Source organism: Callithrix jacchus, chromosome X (genome assembly GCF_049354715.1).
Source record: "Callithrix jacchus isolate 240 chromosome X, calJac240_pri, whole genome shotgun sequence".
NCBI classification, from domain to species: Eukaryota; Metazoa; Chordata; class Mammalia; order Primates; family Cebidae; genus Callithrix; species Callithrix jacchus.
Genome location: NC_133524.1, coordinates 30,194,670 through 30,213,444, shown reverse-complemented (window position 1 = coordinate 30,213,444; position 18,775 = coordinate 30,194,670). Strand labels below are relative to the sequence as shown.

Genomic DNA, 18,775 nt, shown 5'->3' with positions numbered 1-18,775 from the left:
AGACTATTACTTTGGTGGCCCTACCAATAAACCACACCTCAAAGCCTTTGTAAAGTCTTCTCCTGTATTATCTCAAAACTTGGTTCATGGAACATCAGTAGGCATGACTCAAGGAGATGCTTGATAAGTAGTTAGGTGTCCCGAGTTGCCAAATAAAAATCCAGCTGAGCTGATGGAAAGATAGATGGAAAAAGAACATGGAGAGAGAGAGAGGTCCTCAGAAATAATACAGTGACAGGCTCAGCAAACCCTGTATTGTAGTGAACTCCAGCCACAAGTGACCACAGGCAGGATCACTGGAAGAACCACCTAGTGGAGTCCAGCCCACATTACAGAATCATGTGCAAATAAAGTGATTATTGTTTTAAACTACAAAGTTTTAGAGTGTTTTCCCTCCAGAAAAGGTAGAGGAAACAATTGGTTTTGAAGCAATTATAGAAAAGATAGAAAGAAAGTAAACATAAACTGGATTTTCTTCAAGAAATAAACATGTATTATTCAGGTAGGCAATGAAACTATTGAATTTCAAATGAAGGAGCAAGGTGAAAATATGATAAGAATTCATGCCTTAATCCGGGAAGAGCAGACAGGATAGTAGAACATGACATGTTGCAATGTCATTATTCAAGTTCTGAGGTCTTTCTCAGAGGTATTTCTTCCATCTTTCAGAGACTTCTTATGCTTGTTTGCTGTTACATGCAGGCTTTTTAGTTGTAAGAGGTGCAACTTAAGAGGAACAGGGCTACTCTATCTCAGCAGAATTCCACTGAATTCTAAACTATTTTCATAGTATCTACAGAAATTTATTACATACTTATTTTCTCTTAGGTAAACTACTTGAAAGTAAAAACTTTTCTTGAAATCTTTTTAATCCTAGTATTAGCACAGTATGAGTGAATAAATGTATTTTATTTAAGTACTTTTTGATAGCTGCTTACTTAATATGTTTTTTCAATGACAAAAAGAGTTACATACTCCTGAAAGGAAAAATCACGTCTTGGGCAAATGAACTACATACAAGATATAACACATCATAGATATACCATCTGAAAAAAATATGTTTTAAAAATGTGAACCCACAAAAGTCAATCACATTTTAATATAGAAACAACGTACATGTTGACACCAACATTAAACAGATGATATCATTTACAAACATTCCAAATAAAATGAAATAGTTAAAATTTTTAACAAAATGTTTACAGGATTTGTATGCTGATGAAAGAAATCAAAGAAGAAAATTCTAAATAAATGGAGACACATACTGCATTCATAGATTGTGAGACTCAATATAGTAAACATATTATTTATCTTCAAATTGATCTATAGGCTTAATAAAATTGCTATCAAAATTCTAGTAGGAGTTTTCGTGGACATATACAAACTTAGGCTAAAATTTACATGAAAATAATAGCCCCTGCAATAGCTAAATACAACCTTTAAAAAGACATATAAAGTAGGAGGACTCACTCTAGTTGGTATTTATGCCACCATATAGCTATACTAAACAATATACTTTTGTATTGGCAGAAGGATAGATGAAGGTATGGAATAAAGAACACAGAGATTAACCCACAAAAATATGCTCAATGGATTTTGAATAAAGATGCAAAAGCAATTCAAAGGAGGAAGCCTTTTCAACAAATGGTGCTAGAACAATGGGATATCCATCCCCATAAAACTAAGCCTTAACCTAAATAAATATTAATTCAAAATGAAGACTTTATGATGAAAATGCCAAAAGCAATTGCAACAAGAGCAAAAATAGATAAATAGGATTTAATTAAATTAAAGAGCTTCTGAACAGCAAAAGAAACTACCATCAGAGAGAACAGACAACCAATGGAGTGAGAGAAAATTTTTGCAATCTATCCATTTGACAAAGGTCTAATATCCAGAGTCTACAAGGAACTTAAACTTATGAGAAAAACAACAACAACTCCATTAAAAAGTAGGTAAATGATATGAACAGACGCTTCTCAAAAGAAGACATTTAAGTGGCCAAAAAACAAATGAATAAAGGTTCAACGCCACTATCGTCAGAGAAATGCAAATCAAAACCACAGTGAGATACCATTTCACACAAGTCAGAATGGTGAATATTAAAAAGTCAAGAAACAACAGATGCTGTCAAGGTTGCAGAAAAAAAGGTACACTTTTACACTGTGTGTGAGAGTGTAAATTAGTTCAACCATTGTGGAAGACAGTGTGGCGATTCCTCAAAGATCTAGAAACAGAAATACCATTTGATGCAGCAATTCTATTACTGGGTATATTCTCGAAGGACTATAAATAATTCTGTTATAAAGATAAATACACGTATATGTTCACTGCAGCAATATTCACAATAGAAAAACATGGAATCGGCTCAAGCCTGTAATCCCAGCACTTCGGGAGACCGAGGCAGGTGGATCACGAGGTCAAGAGATCGAGACCATGCTGGTCAACATAATGAAACCCTGTCTCTACTAAAAACACAAAAAATTAGCTGGGCATGGTGGCGCATGCCTGTAATCCCAGCTACTCAGAGGTTGCGGGGAGCTGAGATCGCGCCATTGCACTCCAGCCTGGGTAACAAGAGTGAAACTCCATCTCAAAAAAAAAAAAAAAAAAAGAAAAGAAAAACATGGAATCAACCCAAATGCCCGACAATGATACACTGGATAAAGAAAATGTGGTACATGTACACCAGGGAATACTATGCTGCCATAAAGAATAATGAGCTCATGTCCTTTGCAGGGACATGGATGGAGCTGGAAGCCATTATCATCAGTAAAGTAATGCAGGAACAGAAAACCAAACGCCACATGTTCTCACTTCTAAGTGGGAACTGAATGATGAGAACACATGGACACAAGGAGGGGAACAACACACACTGGGGCCTGTCAGGGTTGGGTGGGAGCTCTAGGGGAGGGAGAGCATCAGGAAAAATAGCTGATGCATGCTGGGCTTAATACTTAGGTGATGGGTTGATAGGTACAGCAAACCACTATGGCATATGCTTACCTATGTAACAAATCTGCACATTCTACACATGTACCCCAGAACTTAAACTAAATAACTACATACATAAAAATAAAAAATAAAATCACCATTTAAAAACATATATTAATTCAAAATTAATTACAGACTTAAATGTAAAATGTAAAGCAATTGAATTTTTGACAATCTTTAAATCAAAAAAATAAAACAAGGAATAAGCTTCAGGACTTAGCAGTTGGCAGAATTTTTAGACTTCACACCAAAAGCATGGTCCATAACTGGAAAATTCCACAAATTGAACCTTATCATAATTTAAAACTTCTGTTTTACAAAAGACCCAGTTAGAAGGATGAAAGATAACCTACAGTCAGAAAATACTGGCAAACTACATCTCCAAAAAGGATTAGTATTTAGAACATACAAAGAATTCTCAAAATTCAATGAGGACATAAATATTCAATTATAAAATGTACAAAGATATGGACATTTTACTGACGAGAAGAGAGATGGCAAATCAACACATGAAAATTTTAGTCATCATTAGCCAGTAGGAAAATGCAAAGTAAAATCACAATGAGTTATCACAATGTGCCTACCAGAATGGCTACAATTAAAAGTAGTAATGATAGCAAATGCTGCAGGGATGTGGAGAAGTCCATGCTGGTGGGAACATCAAATGGTATAGCTACTTGGAAAAATAGTTTGGTACTTTCTTATAAAACTAAGCCCAAAACTACCATTCAATCCATATTCACTCTTGCTCATTTATCCCAGAAAAATAAACTTATGCTCACCAAAAATTGAATAAGAATGTTCATAAAAGCTTCCTTTTTAATATCCCCAAGCTGGAAACAATAAAGATGCCCTTCAACAACTGAATAAATATTGAAGTAGTCTATACCGTGGAATTCTACACAGCAATAAAAAGGAATGAACTATGGATATGTGCAACAATTTAGATGGATTTTAAAGGAATTATGTTGAGTGAAAAATCCAATTCCATTAGGTTATATACTGTATTATTTCACTGATATTGCATTAATACATTATCAAAATTATAAATATAAAGAATAGATTAGTGGTTCCCACAGATTTGGGATTGGGGTTAGGTAGAGATGGATGTAGCTATAAAAAAACAATAGCAGGGGCCCCTGAGGTGACGGCATTGTTCTGTATCTTTACCATATCAATGTCAATATCCTGATTATGATATTATACCACAGTTTTACAAAATGTTACCATAGAGCAAATCTGGGTAAAGGGTTCATGGTATCTCTCTATGTTATGTCTTGCAACTGAATATGAACGTGCAATTGTCTCAAAAATAAAATGTTAATCAAAACTTGGGTGCCAAATAACTTAGCATGCTACCAATTGGGGGGCATTGGAATCCTTCCACATGTACCAGCTAGCTTTGTATAATACAGAATAACTATGAAAAGGGGAATTAAAAACTTGGAGGTCAAGAATATGGAACTATTATTTTATTTTTATTTCACTTCACTTTTAAGAGACAAGGTCTTATTCTGTTGCCCAGGCAGAAGTGCAGTGGCGTGATCATAGTTCACTGCAGCTTCAAACTCCTGGGCTCAAGAAATCGTCCCACCTTATCCTCCTGAGTAGGTAGGACTATAGATGCACTCCACTACACCAGGCTAATTTTTTATAAGTTTTATTTTTGTAGACACGAGGTCTCACTATGTTATGCAGGCTGGTCTCAAACTTCGGGCCTCAAGCTATTCACCTGCCTTGGCCTCCCAAAGTGCTGGGATTACAGGTGTGAGCCACCACACCTGGCCACCAAATTTTTACTTTTTTAAAAGTAAACGTCGTTATATATGACCATAAACAAAGACAAAAGAAATTGTTACATAGCTGTCCTTCATTCAGTTTTACATGTAAAAAATAAAATATAAATTCAAGAATGAGTAAACTGGGTAAAGAGCCAAGAAGTATGGAGCAAAGAATTGTGTGGTATTATTCTTTTCAAAATAGACATTAAGAGAAGGCAATAAGAAAGTCCTTGTTCATTATAATGGTAGTAATCTTAGGAATTTCCATTATTTGTGCCATTTAATTGCATATATTTAAGTGTAAATGAAAACCTGTTGTATATGGAAAGCTTAATAAACAATTTCATTGACAAGTTAATACAGTATTTATCAGAAAGACTAGAACCTTAGAATGGGTGCTAACATTTCAAACCTCTGAAATTCTTTGCAAGTGGGTTATTTCAAAACTAATAGTGACAGTTTAGTGGCCTGATAGCTAACAATGTGCCAAAATGCCAGTGACTCAGCTGACAGCTCTTGAGCTCCCCTCACATAAAGCCATGCTATTTCAAATGCTGTTTGTAAAGATTTTTGAGCATCCCTTTCCAAATTGGAAAAGGAAGCTGTAACAACACTAGCTTCAAATCAATTGGTATATTTGAATTTCAGTAACAAAAATATCTCTTCCTGCAGTTTATCCCTTTCTATAGAATGCCACTTGATACATATAAACTTTAAAGTATGTGTCTTTTAGTTTCACCTTTTATTAACATGTAGACATATGAACATATGGCAAGTGTCAGCTTTTGGAAACTTTTCAACCTTTCACTCAGTATTGCAACTGGAAATTCAGAGGGATTTTAATGCAATTTCTCAGAGTATAGGATCACAGTGCATATTTAAATACATCAGAGAATTGCAACCTCAGTGTTTTCAAGATTCAGATCACTAATGTGAACACATCATTATTTTCCCATCAATAATAAGTGATGAAATGAAGTGTTAACTATGGACATCCAACTCAATTCTAATGTCAGCTAAATGAGGACATACATTTGCCTATCTTGAATAATCACCCCAACATATACATGAACAGTAAGAAACAATGATTTTTAAAGGAAACACAGCAGATATGAAATTAAAATCTAATTATTATTGGTCAAATGATAATAGCTAGTCCAAACAGTATTTTATACTGTACTAGTATGGCAGTTATTGATCAGAACCCCTATAAAACCTTTACTTCTGTCAAGAGTTATGTTTAATCATAAAAGGATTAGTAAACCCTAAGAGAAAGAAGAAGAGTTGCCAAAAGAATGATGGATTTGTTTGTTTGTTTATTTTTGAGATGGAGTCTCACTCTGTTGCCCAGGCTGGAGTACAGTGGTGTGATCTTGGCTCACTGCAACCTCTGCCTCCTAGGTTCAAGCAATTCTCCTGCCTCAGCCTCCCAAGTAGCTGGGATCACAGGCACCCGCCACCATACCCAACTAATTTTTTTGAATTTTTAGTAGAGATGGGTTTCTGCTATATTGGCCAGACGGGTCTTGAACTCCTGACCTCAAGTGATCCTCCCGCCTCTGCCTCCCGAAGTTCTGGGATTATAGGCATGTGCCACCACACCCAGTCAGACACATTTGTTTTTTTTTTTTTTAACCTACTAGGCATTTTTCCCAAACACAACTCTTTACTTATATTCATTTATAATTTCCAACATTAACTCTAACATAATACATGTTGTCAGTGTTAAAAGGATACATTTCTGTTCAACTTTTATGCAACCTGACCTATTTCAATGTCCTAGCACACCTGTAGCCATAGCTCAGTTTACAGGTAATTATTACAGATGACAGTGAGAGGGACACATGATATTTATGACAGAGAAATGTTAGCTGCTGATCAGGATTTCAGAAATGGCAGTTAAATTTTTATTTGAAAAAGACACTAGGTGATTCTGAGGCTTCCTCTGAGTTTGGGAGTGAACTACTTTAGATTCTTCTTTATTTCTCTGAATAAGCCAAAATACAGAAAGCCAAATAAATAGATTTCAACACTCCCTCTATATGACTATACCTAGCTTTGCTAATGTTCCAATAGCCTAATGACATACACGATCATGCAGAGTGTGATTCACAATCCATGGAAGGCTAAATGTTTAAACTGAGATTTTTTAACTGTTAATGTGTTACATAGATACTGCCTCACTGCTTTATCATTAAACAAACTGCATATGCCTCTTCCAGAAGCTGACAAAGATGTGTAGATGTATGATAAGTATCCTTGGGGTTACCGAAACAGAATTTGTTATGAACTTCAGGATTGGCACTGAAAAACTTGGGAAAATTTTTGTATTGACCCAGAAGTTTTGGTTAGCAAAGCAATCTGGAACACAGTCTTCATATTCTCTAACATGGTAATGCTTTCTTCCTCTCCCTGTGCACATATACACATTACCTAAATCATCTTTGCAAATGTGTGTGAACCAGAAGTATCCATGCTCTATCTGTCTGTGAAGGGCAATAACAAAATGTTACAACCCGTTTAGCAAGAAACTATGCATCCTTTCTGCAAGTCTTTGCTTACATTTTATTTGCACCATTTTACTTCCTCAATACATTTTATTTTATAGTTTTTGGTAATCCTTGGTAACATAAGTAGGTACCCAGATGGTATCTCTTTCCTCCATGAGCTAGAAATAATGCCTAATATAAATTCCAATCCCACCTTTTTATGATTTTGATTCTAAATTTTAGAAAGCAGCAACACATGCAAATATTGAAACAATGGCTTTAGGCAAAAGAGATAGCAGCAAGATTTAAGTACAAGAAAGCAGCATGTGATTTATTTGATTCAGCAGTAATAGAATTAAAAGGATACCTGATAACACAGGCGTAGAGACCGCTGTCCTGTAGCAATGTTGGCCGGAACCAAATGGAGTCTTCTTCTTTGCTCATTCTACTTCCATCAAAGGCTATTGGCTCTTCAAAGTCTCCAGGACCAGAACTTTTGTACCACATCAAACTGAGTCCAGCACTTTGGGCAAGGGAGTAATTTGCTCTGATATAACCATAAAAGAGTGCACATTTGATTCGAACAGGCTCTCCCACCAAAACTTGATATTTCTTGATATCAATAGACCAATCAGTGCATCCATCAGCTATAGGGAGAAAGAGAGAAAGAGAAAAAACATTAGTGGGAAAAAATAAGCAATTAAATCATTCATTCATCCAACAAATATTTACTGAACATCCATATTGGGTCAGATTTTATTTTAGGCACAGAGCACACAGCAATGAATCAAACTGAGAATGGCCCTGCAAAGTAGTGGACTCTGCTAACAATATGTTCTTCACTTAGTCTGCTTCTGCTGCTATTTATTATTAGTTTATATCAGTGTGCTGGTTATTGATTTATTGCTTCTTAGTTCTAAATGTACCTTTCTGCCTGCTTGGTGAAAATAGATCTGGGCCTTTGAGATATGTTTTTTGTTTGCTAGCTGGCACTGAAGCTTTGTGGGGAGAGGCCACTGGTGAGACATTTCAGGAAGAAAGGGATTTGTTTCCTATTTTCAGTGTGGACATTTGGCAGGCTCTTGAGGTGTGCAAGGCTTCTTCAGCACCTGGCTCCTACAGTGCTTGGCAACCAGCTGCTTGGCGATGTTTCCCAGGTACCTTAGAGGAAGGGTCTCTGTTAACTTCAAGAGGACAGATTTCTGACAAGTTCTGCTAGTATGGCAACTTAGTGATTATTGCCATTCAGTAAGCTATGGTTGCACCTTCCCAATAGAGTGCAGCGCTGCTCTGGGTATGAAAACTTAGGGACTTTTTCTTAGGTGTGCTATCTTAGCCCTAGCGCTAATGATAACGATTTCTCTATTCTTTAGGGCTCTCTTTTGCTATAGACTGAACTTTTGTGCCCTCCCCTGAAAATCTGTATGTGGAAGCCTTAAACCTCAATATGGCAGTAAGTGGAGATGACGCTTTTCTTTGGGAGGTAATTAGGATTAGATGAGGAGGGTCATGGGAAGGAGACTCTTGATGGAATTAGTGCGCTTATAAGAAGGGACACCAGAGAGCTTAACTCTTTGTCTCTCTCAACTTGTGCTTACAAAAAAGAGATCACGTGAGCACACAGCAAGAAGGTAGCCATCTGAAAGCCAGAGACCAAATTGGCTAGTACCTTGATCTTGGACTTTCCAGACACCAGAACTATGAGAAATAAATATATTTTGTTTAAGCAACTCAGTCTACAGTATTTTATTATGGCAGATAAAAACTAACTGGACAAACTAATACATCTTTCTTTTATGCTAGCCAATCCCTTCATTAGTATAATCTTTCCTTGTTCAAATGACTGTGTTTTTTCTCTGATTGGACCCAAACTGATACAATTGAGAATTAATGTTTTACAGCCAAACAGTATAGAAATCAATAAAACTGAGTTGAGTTCTCGTAGCGTTTTTTCCCCAGCCAGAGACAGAGGTAAACAGTCACTTTGCTCTGACTTCTGGGAGAATTGGAGAAGTGTAAACAAAAAACCATGGTGGGAAATCAGGAGGATGGGGTGGGTTATGATTAGGTTTTCTGTGTTTTCTGCAGGTACTATCTTCCAAATGACATATTGACACCATTTTTTTAATCTCTCCTCTCTCTGCACACACATACAAAACAACAGGTTCCCACAGGGCAGGTACATCATCATCATCATCATCATCATCATCATGGAGAAGTTGTGAATTTACTGTTTAGACAGAGCAGTTGCCCAACACTTAGCAAGAAAATCAATTTGGCATTATTCAGAGTATACAGATGTTGAGCAAAAGGGCAAAGACTGAGAAAACAGGACCTCTGACAGCAATAACATTTGAGTATTGCAAGCAGGGTTAAACTTACTACAAATTAAAAGGAGGGCAATCTAACAGCTCTGAGAACAGGATAAATAATATAGCATTCAATGGAAGAAAAATGATCTAGATGAAAGGGAAGATGTACACTATAGCAAAGAAGACACATAATATCATGTGGAATTAATAATCTTCATTTATTATCCTAAAATTATATCTAACATCTAATAAGCACTTAAGGATGTACCAGGAGTTTATAAACTTTTATTTACCCTTCACAGAAATATAAACTGAGACATTTGAACTTGCTCTTCCCTCTGTCTGGAACATTTTTCGCCAGCCAACTCATGGCTTCCTTTCTTTCTCACGACATATCGCCTCCTCAGACAGGCCTTTTGCCTTCCCATCCTGGTCACTTGATCCAGAGTATGCCTTGATATTTTTTTTTCACAAGACCTATTGCTATTTGATGTTATATTATGTATCTACTTTGCTTTCTGTCTCCCCAGTTGAATGCAAACCCCTTGAGAGAAGGGACTTTGTCTGTATCACTTCCCTTTTTAGCCACAGTGCCTAGAATTGAGCTTGCTAAGGAGTTCAGCATATATTTACTAAATGAATGAATGAATGCATAAATAAATAAACAAAATCAACAATTGAGTTACCAAATTATACAGTTGAAGAAATTCCATGTCAGTTAATAAGGGTGAGTACTGGGGTTCTCACCCAGCTGTTTCTGAACCTAGAATTAATCCTCCCTACTGTCGCATATTGTTTTTTAATAAAGGTGTGAATTGCACAGCATTCTTTGATTTAGTTAATTTCAAGTACCAAATTTGGGTCTAAAATTTTGACTAAAGGGCTGTACTGAGGTACTATCTAGAGTAAATATGCTGGAGTTGGTGGACATCATCAATGTCTGAGTCATTGTCGTCATTCCTGTCAATGACTACTTTAGAGCCAGCATACCATGTTAAACAGGATTTAAAAACTACACAGAGATGTCCAAGTTATATAATTGCATATCATATTTATCAAAACAGTTGTGCATCTTTTCAAATTCATACAATGAATCCTAGGTGGTAATTTTTAAAACAGTTATAATTCTAAGTGTAAAATTATTTTGTTTTACCACTATGTAAATTACAATAGAATCAAGTTAATATAACTGACACTAGCTGTCACGGAGGGTATCGCTACCAGTGAAAAAGGTTGAAATACCTTCAAGGTAGCAGTATATAAACAGTAAGATAAAATTATTCAAGTCTCAGAAGATTTGTAGCATAAAGCAAAATGCTTGAAGGTAAGCAAAATGATTAGTCTAGAAAGTTTTAAAAAGTTAGTAACAAATTAGATCAAGACAAAAGAGGAAGAGTTGTGCTGGGAATACATATAGATATTATTACACACTTTCAGAATACGCTTTATGAGAAAATGTTGGAAAAATCACAAATTTTCCTTAAAATTACTATTATTAAATACTTAAATATCAGTCAGGAAAAAAAGTTTCAAACGGTTCAATGTCACGTGCCAAAGAAAACATAGAGGTAAAATGAAGAAATGGCACTTCGGATATTAGAGACACTTGGTGTTCATTTTAATATGGAAACAGATGGAGGATCTATGGCTTAGGAGGTTTTACTACCCTTAAACTAAATGTATGCTCTTCAAAAATAAACTATTGAATTAAAATGGTTCAGTAATTCTTGGAAAAAGATGGCAAAAACTATAAAGAACAATTCAAGACATACTCAAATTATTTGAATAAAGTCATTTAAATGAATGATGGTTTAAATAGTTACAATAAAACATTTCACTAAATGAAAGAAGTGATAAAGGGGATATATCTTTTTCTTTGTTAACATTTTGCCTCATTTGCACACATGTTCTCTCTTGTATGTTGTATTATTGTTTCTAAATAAGTTGAAAATAAATTAGAGGCAAAATGACATTTCATTCCCAAATACTTCCATATGTATCTCCTTGTGAATGAAGACTTTAAAAACATAGCCAAAAAGTATATGTTTAACCTTTGATAGTGAGACATTTTAAATCTTAAAAAGATATGTGATAACTTCAAATCTAACTCTTAATGAACAGAATTGCTGTTGATCCATTCAGTTTTTTCTTACTTCAGCACACAAGCTCTGCTGGCTTGGGAAAAATCATTCCAAAAGCTTATTTCTAGACACTGTTCATTTCATTACACATGAATTGCATTTAATTTATATAACTTTTATTGCTATTATTTTTTAAAATTATCATCAGGTAATTGTGTATACTGATAGTATTTAATCTCTTTTTCTCTTTTAGAATAAAATACCCTTCTATAAGTCTCAGAAAATTTGCTATTGGTACTTTCCTTCCCTGATGGGAGGATTCTATGGAAATACTCTAGTTCAACATTTCTCTGCAGTACATGTTCTTTCACACCCAATGTGAGTTTATGAAGTAAGCCATAAAGTTACATTGGGGAGTAAGAATAAGAAGTACCATGTTCATTCATTTTTGTTACCACCCATACAGTTCTGGGAGCATATGTGAAGACAGTAGTGGAATTAAGATTCAGAAATAATTTCTTTACTACTGATGTACTATGAACAAAAGCTGTAGCTTTTGTTGCAAAAGATTAAAGATTAGAGAAAGTACTTATAATTAAGTCACTATTACTACATATGTAAGAGCTAAAAATATTTCCATGGTAACAAACTTGAAGTTTGAATTCTTTCAAAGAAGTCTAATAATATAATTTATACATGTTGCATACTAATATGAAAATGAAATAGTATATTTATAGAAGGATAAGTTTTGTTATTTTAAAATAAAATTGAGCATCCCTAATCAGAAAATCTGAAACCCAAAATGCTCCAAAATTCAAAACATTTTTAGTGTCAGCTGACATGATGCCACTAATGGAAAATTTGAAACCTGATCTTATGTGATGGGTTACAGTCAAAATGTAGGTTCACAGCACACAATTTATTGAGCATCTCCATGGAAAATATAAAATTACCTTCAGACTATGTGTATAAGCTACATATGAAACGTAAATTAATTTCATGTTCAGACTTAGGTCCCACCCCCAAGATATCTCATTATATACTGTATATGGAAGTATTCTAAAATTTGAAAAAGATCTGACATCCAAAACACTCCTGGTCCTGAGAATTTCAGAAAAAAGAATACTCAGTCTGTGTCTACTTGAGTACATACCTCGAAATAATAACTTAAACTAGGAATAGCAATTCTCATTTTGCAGCAACTCTTGTTGTTGGAAGAACAAACAAACAAAAAAACACCCCAAACTTCTAACTTTGCCTTTTGAAAACTCTACACTTCATTTTGGCTGAGAAAATTTCTTCATAAGGGTTCCTCTTCCTTGTATGTGTCTACATGTGAATAAATCCTCAACGTTTTAGGTTAATTTTCCCCAAACAATCCTTTAACAGTTAATTTGAAGGTCCCATGCATCTGTGTGGGATCATGTTATTCCTGCCTTGCATTAAGTAAATTCAGCTTAAGGCTTATTGCTTTTGACTCTTCATTTTAACTTTTCTTAGTGTTTAGAAGTGACATGAGAACATACCTAATACAGTACATGGAAGATAGGGGATGTTCTGTTTTCCATTCCCACACTGAACAGGAGCAGAAAAAGCCCTGCTATTTAAGCAAACACAAACAGATGCACTTCGTGCTACAAGAAAATCTGGATTCTCATTTTCTTTTATTAGTCTGGGCATAAGAAATTAATACAAATATATAACATCTTGGTACATATGGTCCATCTTTGACTTTAAAGACTTTTTTCATTATTTTGATTATTTAGTTATTCTGAGTTCTCTAGTTAATACACACTTTCATTACTATGTATCATATTAAATCACTATTTGCTTACATACATTTCATTGATCACTGAAGTGTGGGGACTCTAAAAAGTAGGACTTTACCATATCTCTATCACTATCTTTATGTCTCTATCTTTATCTCTATTTCTATCGCTGCTGTCTAGCTATCTGTTTATCTACCTATGTATCTATCACCTATCTAAATCTCAAACGGGACCCAGCATGTGTCTGTAGTCCCAGCTACTCAAAAGGCTGATGTAGGAGGATTACTTGAGCCCAGTAGATTGAGTATAGTCTGGGCAACATAGCGAGACCTCATCTCTAAAAAAAAAAAAAAAAAACAAAAACTCATTTAACTATATCTATTTGGGACATAATAGACAATCAATAAATTTGTGTTGAATAAATTAGTGATTAACTTAATAACTGTTCACTTAAATGGGTATTGAAAATGTATCTCTTTGGTGTTAGCACAATCACTCATAATTACTGTTTATACGTATTTTTAACCCTAATAATTTAAAAATAGCAGTATGCATATTTCCTTTATAATATTGCAAAGCAATACAGTTTTTTAACTCAGAATAATTTGATTTCACAAAACTGAGTGTACTTCATAACTCAGTAATCCTTGCTGGTATATTAAATATAGTTTACTGTTTTACATTCATTAAGCATACTATTATATTATGTATTTAGCTCATGTATGTCTCCACAAAACCCTCAATTTCGGAAAAACTGATAAGAATATGTTCAGACAGGTTGGTCAAAAAGTATCGCCAGCTTCAGACATTTTATTCCTTTGGGACACTTGTTGGACACTGGATTAAATATCAACATGATGAGCAACAGATCAAATAAACACTGATCACATTTAATCTTTTTCCCAATTTAGAGGAGCCTCACAGGGAAGGCCTGTTAGATGGCAGGACACCTACCCTGCAAATTGAACCTTTAAAGAGAAAGCAATAGGGTTCAAGGCACAGATTAATTTTGTTTTTGTTTTAGAGCATACATAAGAACAGAATCATACTTTTCAAGATACCAAGTTAAAAAAAGGTCTTTAAATTTTATAACAATCCCAAATGGACTATCGTTTTCAGCAATGAACACATAATAATCGTGCATTAAAGTTCAAGTCATATATTGGTGTCAATCCACATGTTACAGACCAGATGATGTGCAACTCACTCTTCTATGACAAAGATTACCGAGATTAGCACCCCCTTGAAGATATCACTTATAAGTAGAAACAGACTTGTCAAAAACCATGTATAACACAAGAAAGAATGAATAAAATCTGAGAGCAAAGATAACATTACTCAGGAAACATAAAGCAAGAAGTTTGTTTTACCTCTCAACCCAGAACTATTTTCCATTTCACATATGAACTAACGAAGCAGGAAATGTGACTAGGAAGATCAAAAAGGATTTAAGAAAGAGATGAAATTCAAAATGTGCCTTTGTTTAAAACTTGATAATGCAGAAGAGAAAACTACAAGCCAATGAGACATATCAGTTAACAGGACAGTAAAGGATATGGTTCTGAAACAGTGGAATGGTGAGGAATACAGAAGAATGTAAGGAAGTGAAAATAAGTCCAGAATACACAGGTTTGGCAAAACACCATGCCAAGAAACTTGAACTTAATTCCGTAGCTCAGTAGTTTTCAAATTTTATTGTGCACCAGAGTCATCTGGAGGACTTTTTAAAACACAGAGTTTGGGGCTTCCCTCTTAGAGTTTCAGATTCAGAAGGTCTGGATTGGGATCTAAGAATCTGCATTACTACAAAGTACCCAGGTGATACTGCTGGTCCAGGGATGACACTTTGAAGAATACTGCTAAAACCAATGTAGACAGTGGCAAATGTCTGCAAAAGAAGTGATATTATCTTATCTACATTTTAGAAATATCACTTTCAGGACATTATCAAGGATGGATTGGATGGGGATAGCCAGGAGTAAGGAGACAACTCAGAATGTTCTTAAAATAGAGGTTAAAAAAGAGAAGTGGCAAAAGATATGACAAGGAAATGTGGGAAGAACTGTAGAGTCAGAATTAACAAGCTGCTGAAATTGATCAGAAGGGAGAGATGAAGGAGAAGGAGGAGTCTAGAATGACTCTGAGATTTCAAATCAGGAATCCAGAGAAGATTGTAGCATTATTAATGGAAATGAGGAACAGAAGCAGATTCAAGGCAAGAAGTAAGTGTGGTTGAGGCCAAAGTCTTGTTTGTTAGCTTACTACACATTTTCTGCCTTCATTACAGGTGTTTATACAGCAGAAGGTTATTGCTTGTACTTTCCAGTATGTGCAACAAAAGCACTGCCATGTATCCTTTTCATATTGTGAGCTCTGCTGGACATCCAAGCCCCTGGCATTAGAGAAAAATTCAAGGGAAATGAGAATGAAGTCTGTTGTGTATTTTAATATGCATATGCTTTCAGATGAATAATATCATACAGATTAATTGCCTGTTTGATTAACTTCTTACAGAGATTGTAGGGGAAAATTAGACACACACAGCTTGTGTATTGCTCCGCCAACTGAATTTCTAAGCGAGAATTTTTAAAAAGGTTACAATCATTTTTCAGTGATGCTGAGTCTATTTTTTATTACAGAATAAGTCTCATGAAATATATAATATATTTTAAATGGGTTAGCTGTACATACCAATGTTTTGGGCATTCATCTACATTCACATGTGTAATCACATATTTATTATGATTGGGATCTGTTGACACTGCATTTTGTTCAGGGTATTACAAAAATTTATCTTTCTCATTTTTGTCATACATATAATAATATTCATCCATGTTATCTGTTTAGTACTTCTTCATTTTCATAGCATTTTCATAAACACTCTCAGACTCGAGTAAAAAAAAGGGGGTGATAATCTGAGGAAAAATTGTGAGGATATTTATGTAACTTTGCATGTGTTTCTTTTTCTAGCTGTATTGAGGTATAATTTACAAATAAAAATTGTATATATTTAAGGCATACAATGTGATGTTTTAAGACACATATGTACTTTTTAATGATTAACAAATTCAAATACAGAAGATTGTTTTGATGGGCATGGGCAACCCCACCCCCACCATGCCACTACTGCTGCCAGTGAAAACACGTGCGTGAATACCAGCAACCTTGCTTCTGCCTCCACCGCTGTGAATGTGTGCACGGCACAGGAAACCCTGCCTCTGCCAGTATCCCACCCCCACCACTGCAGGTGCAAGTGCTAGCACATATGACAGCAACCCTGCTCCCACTGGTGTCCCTGGTCAGCTGAAAAATGTACCCCACCACACAGGCTGTGGCTGCTGGCACACCCAAGTGAGCACAAATCCCACTGCTACTGACCCAACAAAGTGCTTTGGCCAGCACTCTCCATCAGCGTGTTGTGGCCAGTGGACCAAGAACAGTTAGGTCCCTCCAGCACAATAAGTTCTTAACCACAAGAGGCTACAGAGCAAAGGCAGGGGTCTGGTAAAAGCCCCTCAGAGTTAGAACACACACCCCAGGAGTGCTGTGTTGAGCCTTGGCCTCTAAAATCTTCCAGAAAAGAAGCCAGTTGACTGAACCTACTTTAAACCACAATCAAACCCCCATTGGTATCACAGAACGTAAAAGCAAAAAGCACCATCCAAAGGATGGCAACTTCAAAGCCTGAAGGAACATCAACCCACACAGATGAGAAAAAAACCAGTGCAAGATCTCTGGCAACTCAAAAGCCCAGACTGTTTTCTTACCTCCAAACAACTATACTAGTTCCCCAGCAATGGTTCTTAACTAGGCTGAAATGGCTGAAATGACAGACATATAATTCAGAATAGAAATAGAAATGAAAAGTATCAAGATTCAGGAGAAAGTTGAAACCCAATCTAATGAATCTAAGGAATACAATAAAAAGATACAGGAGCTGGAAGGCAAAATGGACATGTTAAGAAAGAACCAAACTGATCAGATAGAGTTGAAAAACTGACTTCAAGAATTTCATAATACAATCACAAGTATCAGTAGCAGAATAGACCAAGCTGAGCAAAGAGCTTTAAGACTGGTTCACTGAATTAAGTCAATCAGACAAAAATAAAGAAAAAAGAATAAAAAAGAATCAACAAAACCTCTAAGAAATATGGAATTATGTAAAGAGATCAAGTCTCAGACTCACTGGCATCCCTGAAAAAGAAAGAGAAAAATCATATTTGATGACATCATCCACGAAAGTTTCCCTAACTATGCTAGAGAGGCCAACATTCGAGTCCAGAAAATGCAGAAAACCTCTGCAACATACTGTGCAAGACGACCATCCCCAAGACACAGTTATCGGATTCTCCAAGGTTGAAATACATGAAAGAATGTTAAAGCCAGCAAGAGAGAAGGGGCAGGTCACCGACAAAGAAACCCCATGAGGCTAACAGTAGACCTTTCAGCAAAAACCCTACAAGCCAGAAGAGACTGGGAACTTATATTCAGAATTCTTTAAAAAAAAAAAAAAATGAAAATGGAAACAAGAATTTCATATCCAGCCAAACCAAGCTTTATAAGTGATTGAACCAGGGAGAAACCATATTTTTGAACAGAACAGTAACAGAACAGAACAATAATGAGTTCTGAAATTGAATCAGTAATAAAAAGCCTACATACCACAAAAAGCCTAGGACCAGACGTATTTATAGCTGTATTCTACCAGATGTATGAAGAAGAGCTGGTACCATTTCTACTGAAACTATTCTAGAAAATTGAGGAGGACAAACTCCTCCCTAATTCATTCTATGACACCAGCATCATTCTAATACCAAAACCTAGCAGAGACACAACAACAACAGCAGCAAAGAAAACTTCAGGCCAATATCCCCAATAAACATAGATGCAAAAACTTTCAACAAAATACTAGCAAACCAAATCCAGCAGAATGTCAAAAAGCTAATTCACCATGATCAAGTAGGCTTCATCCCTGGGATGCAAAGTTGGTTCAACATATACAAATTAATAAATGTGATGTACCACATAAACAGAATTAGAAACAAAAACCACATGATCATCTCAATAGATGTGGGAAAGGCTTTTGATAAAATCCAACATGCCTTCATGGTAAAACCCTCAAGAAATTATACATTGATGGAACATAGGTCAAAATAATTAGAGCCATCCATAACAAACCCATAGCCAACATCATACTGAAGTGGCAAAAACTAGAATCATTCCCCTTGAGAACTGAAATAAGACAAGGATGCCCACCCTCACCACTCCTATTCAACATAGTATTGGAAGTGCTAGCCAGAGCAATTGGGCATGAGAAAGAAATAAAAGGCATCCAAATAGAAAGAGAGT

The 18,775-nt window shown here is 35.5% G+C and overlaps 1 protein-coding gene across 3 annotated transcripts in view; it reads right to left on the bottom strand.

Moving 5' to 3' along the window:
- Window positions 1-18,775, bottom strand: part of IL1RAPL1 (interleukin 1 receptor accessory protein like 1) — a 1,361,951-nt gene that overhangs the window by 661,970 nt on the left and 681,206 nt on the right. For all 3 annotated transcript variants that reach the window (XR_013531555.1, XM_054250916.2, XM_035288301.3), the window contains one exon: window positions 7,632-7,911. Coding sequence is in view for 2 of the 3 variants with exons in the window: in XM_054250916.2 (XP_054106891.1) it covers window positions 7,632-7,911 (280 nt within the window). In the remaining variant the exon portion in view is untranslated. The remainder of the gene's footprint in view (window positions 1-7,631; window positions 7,912-18,775) is intronic.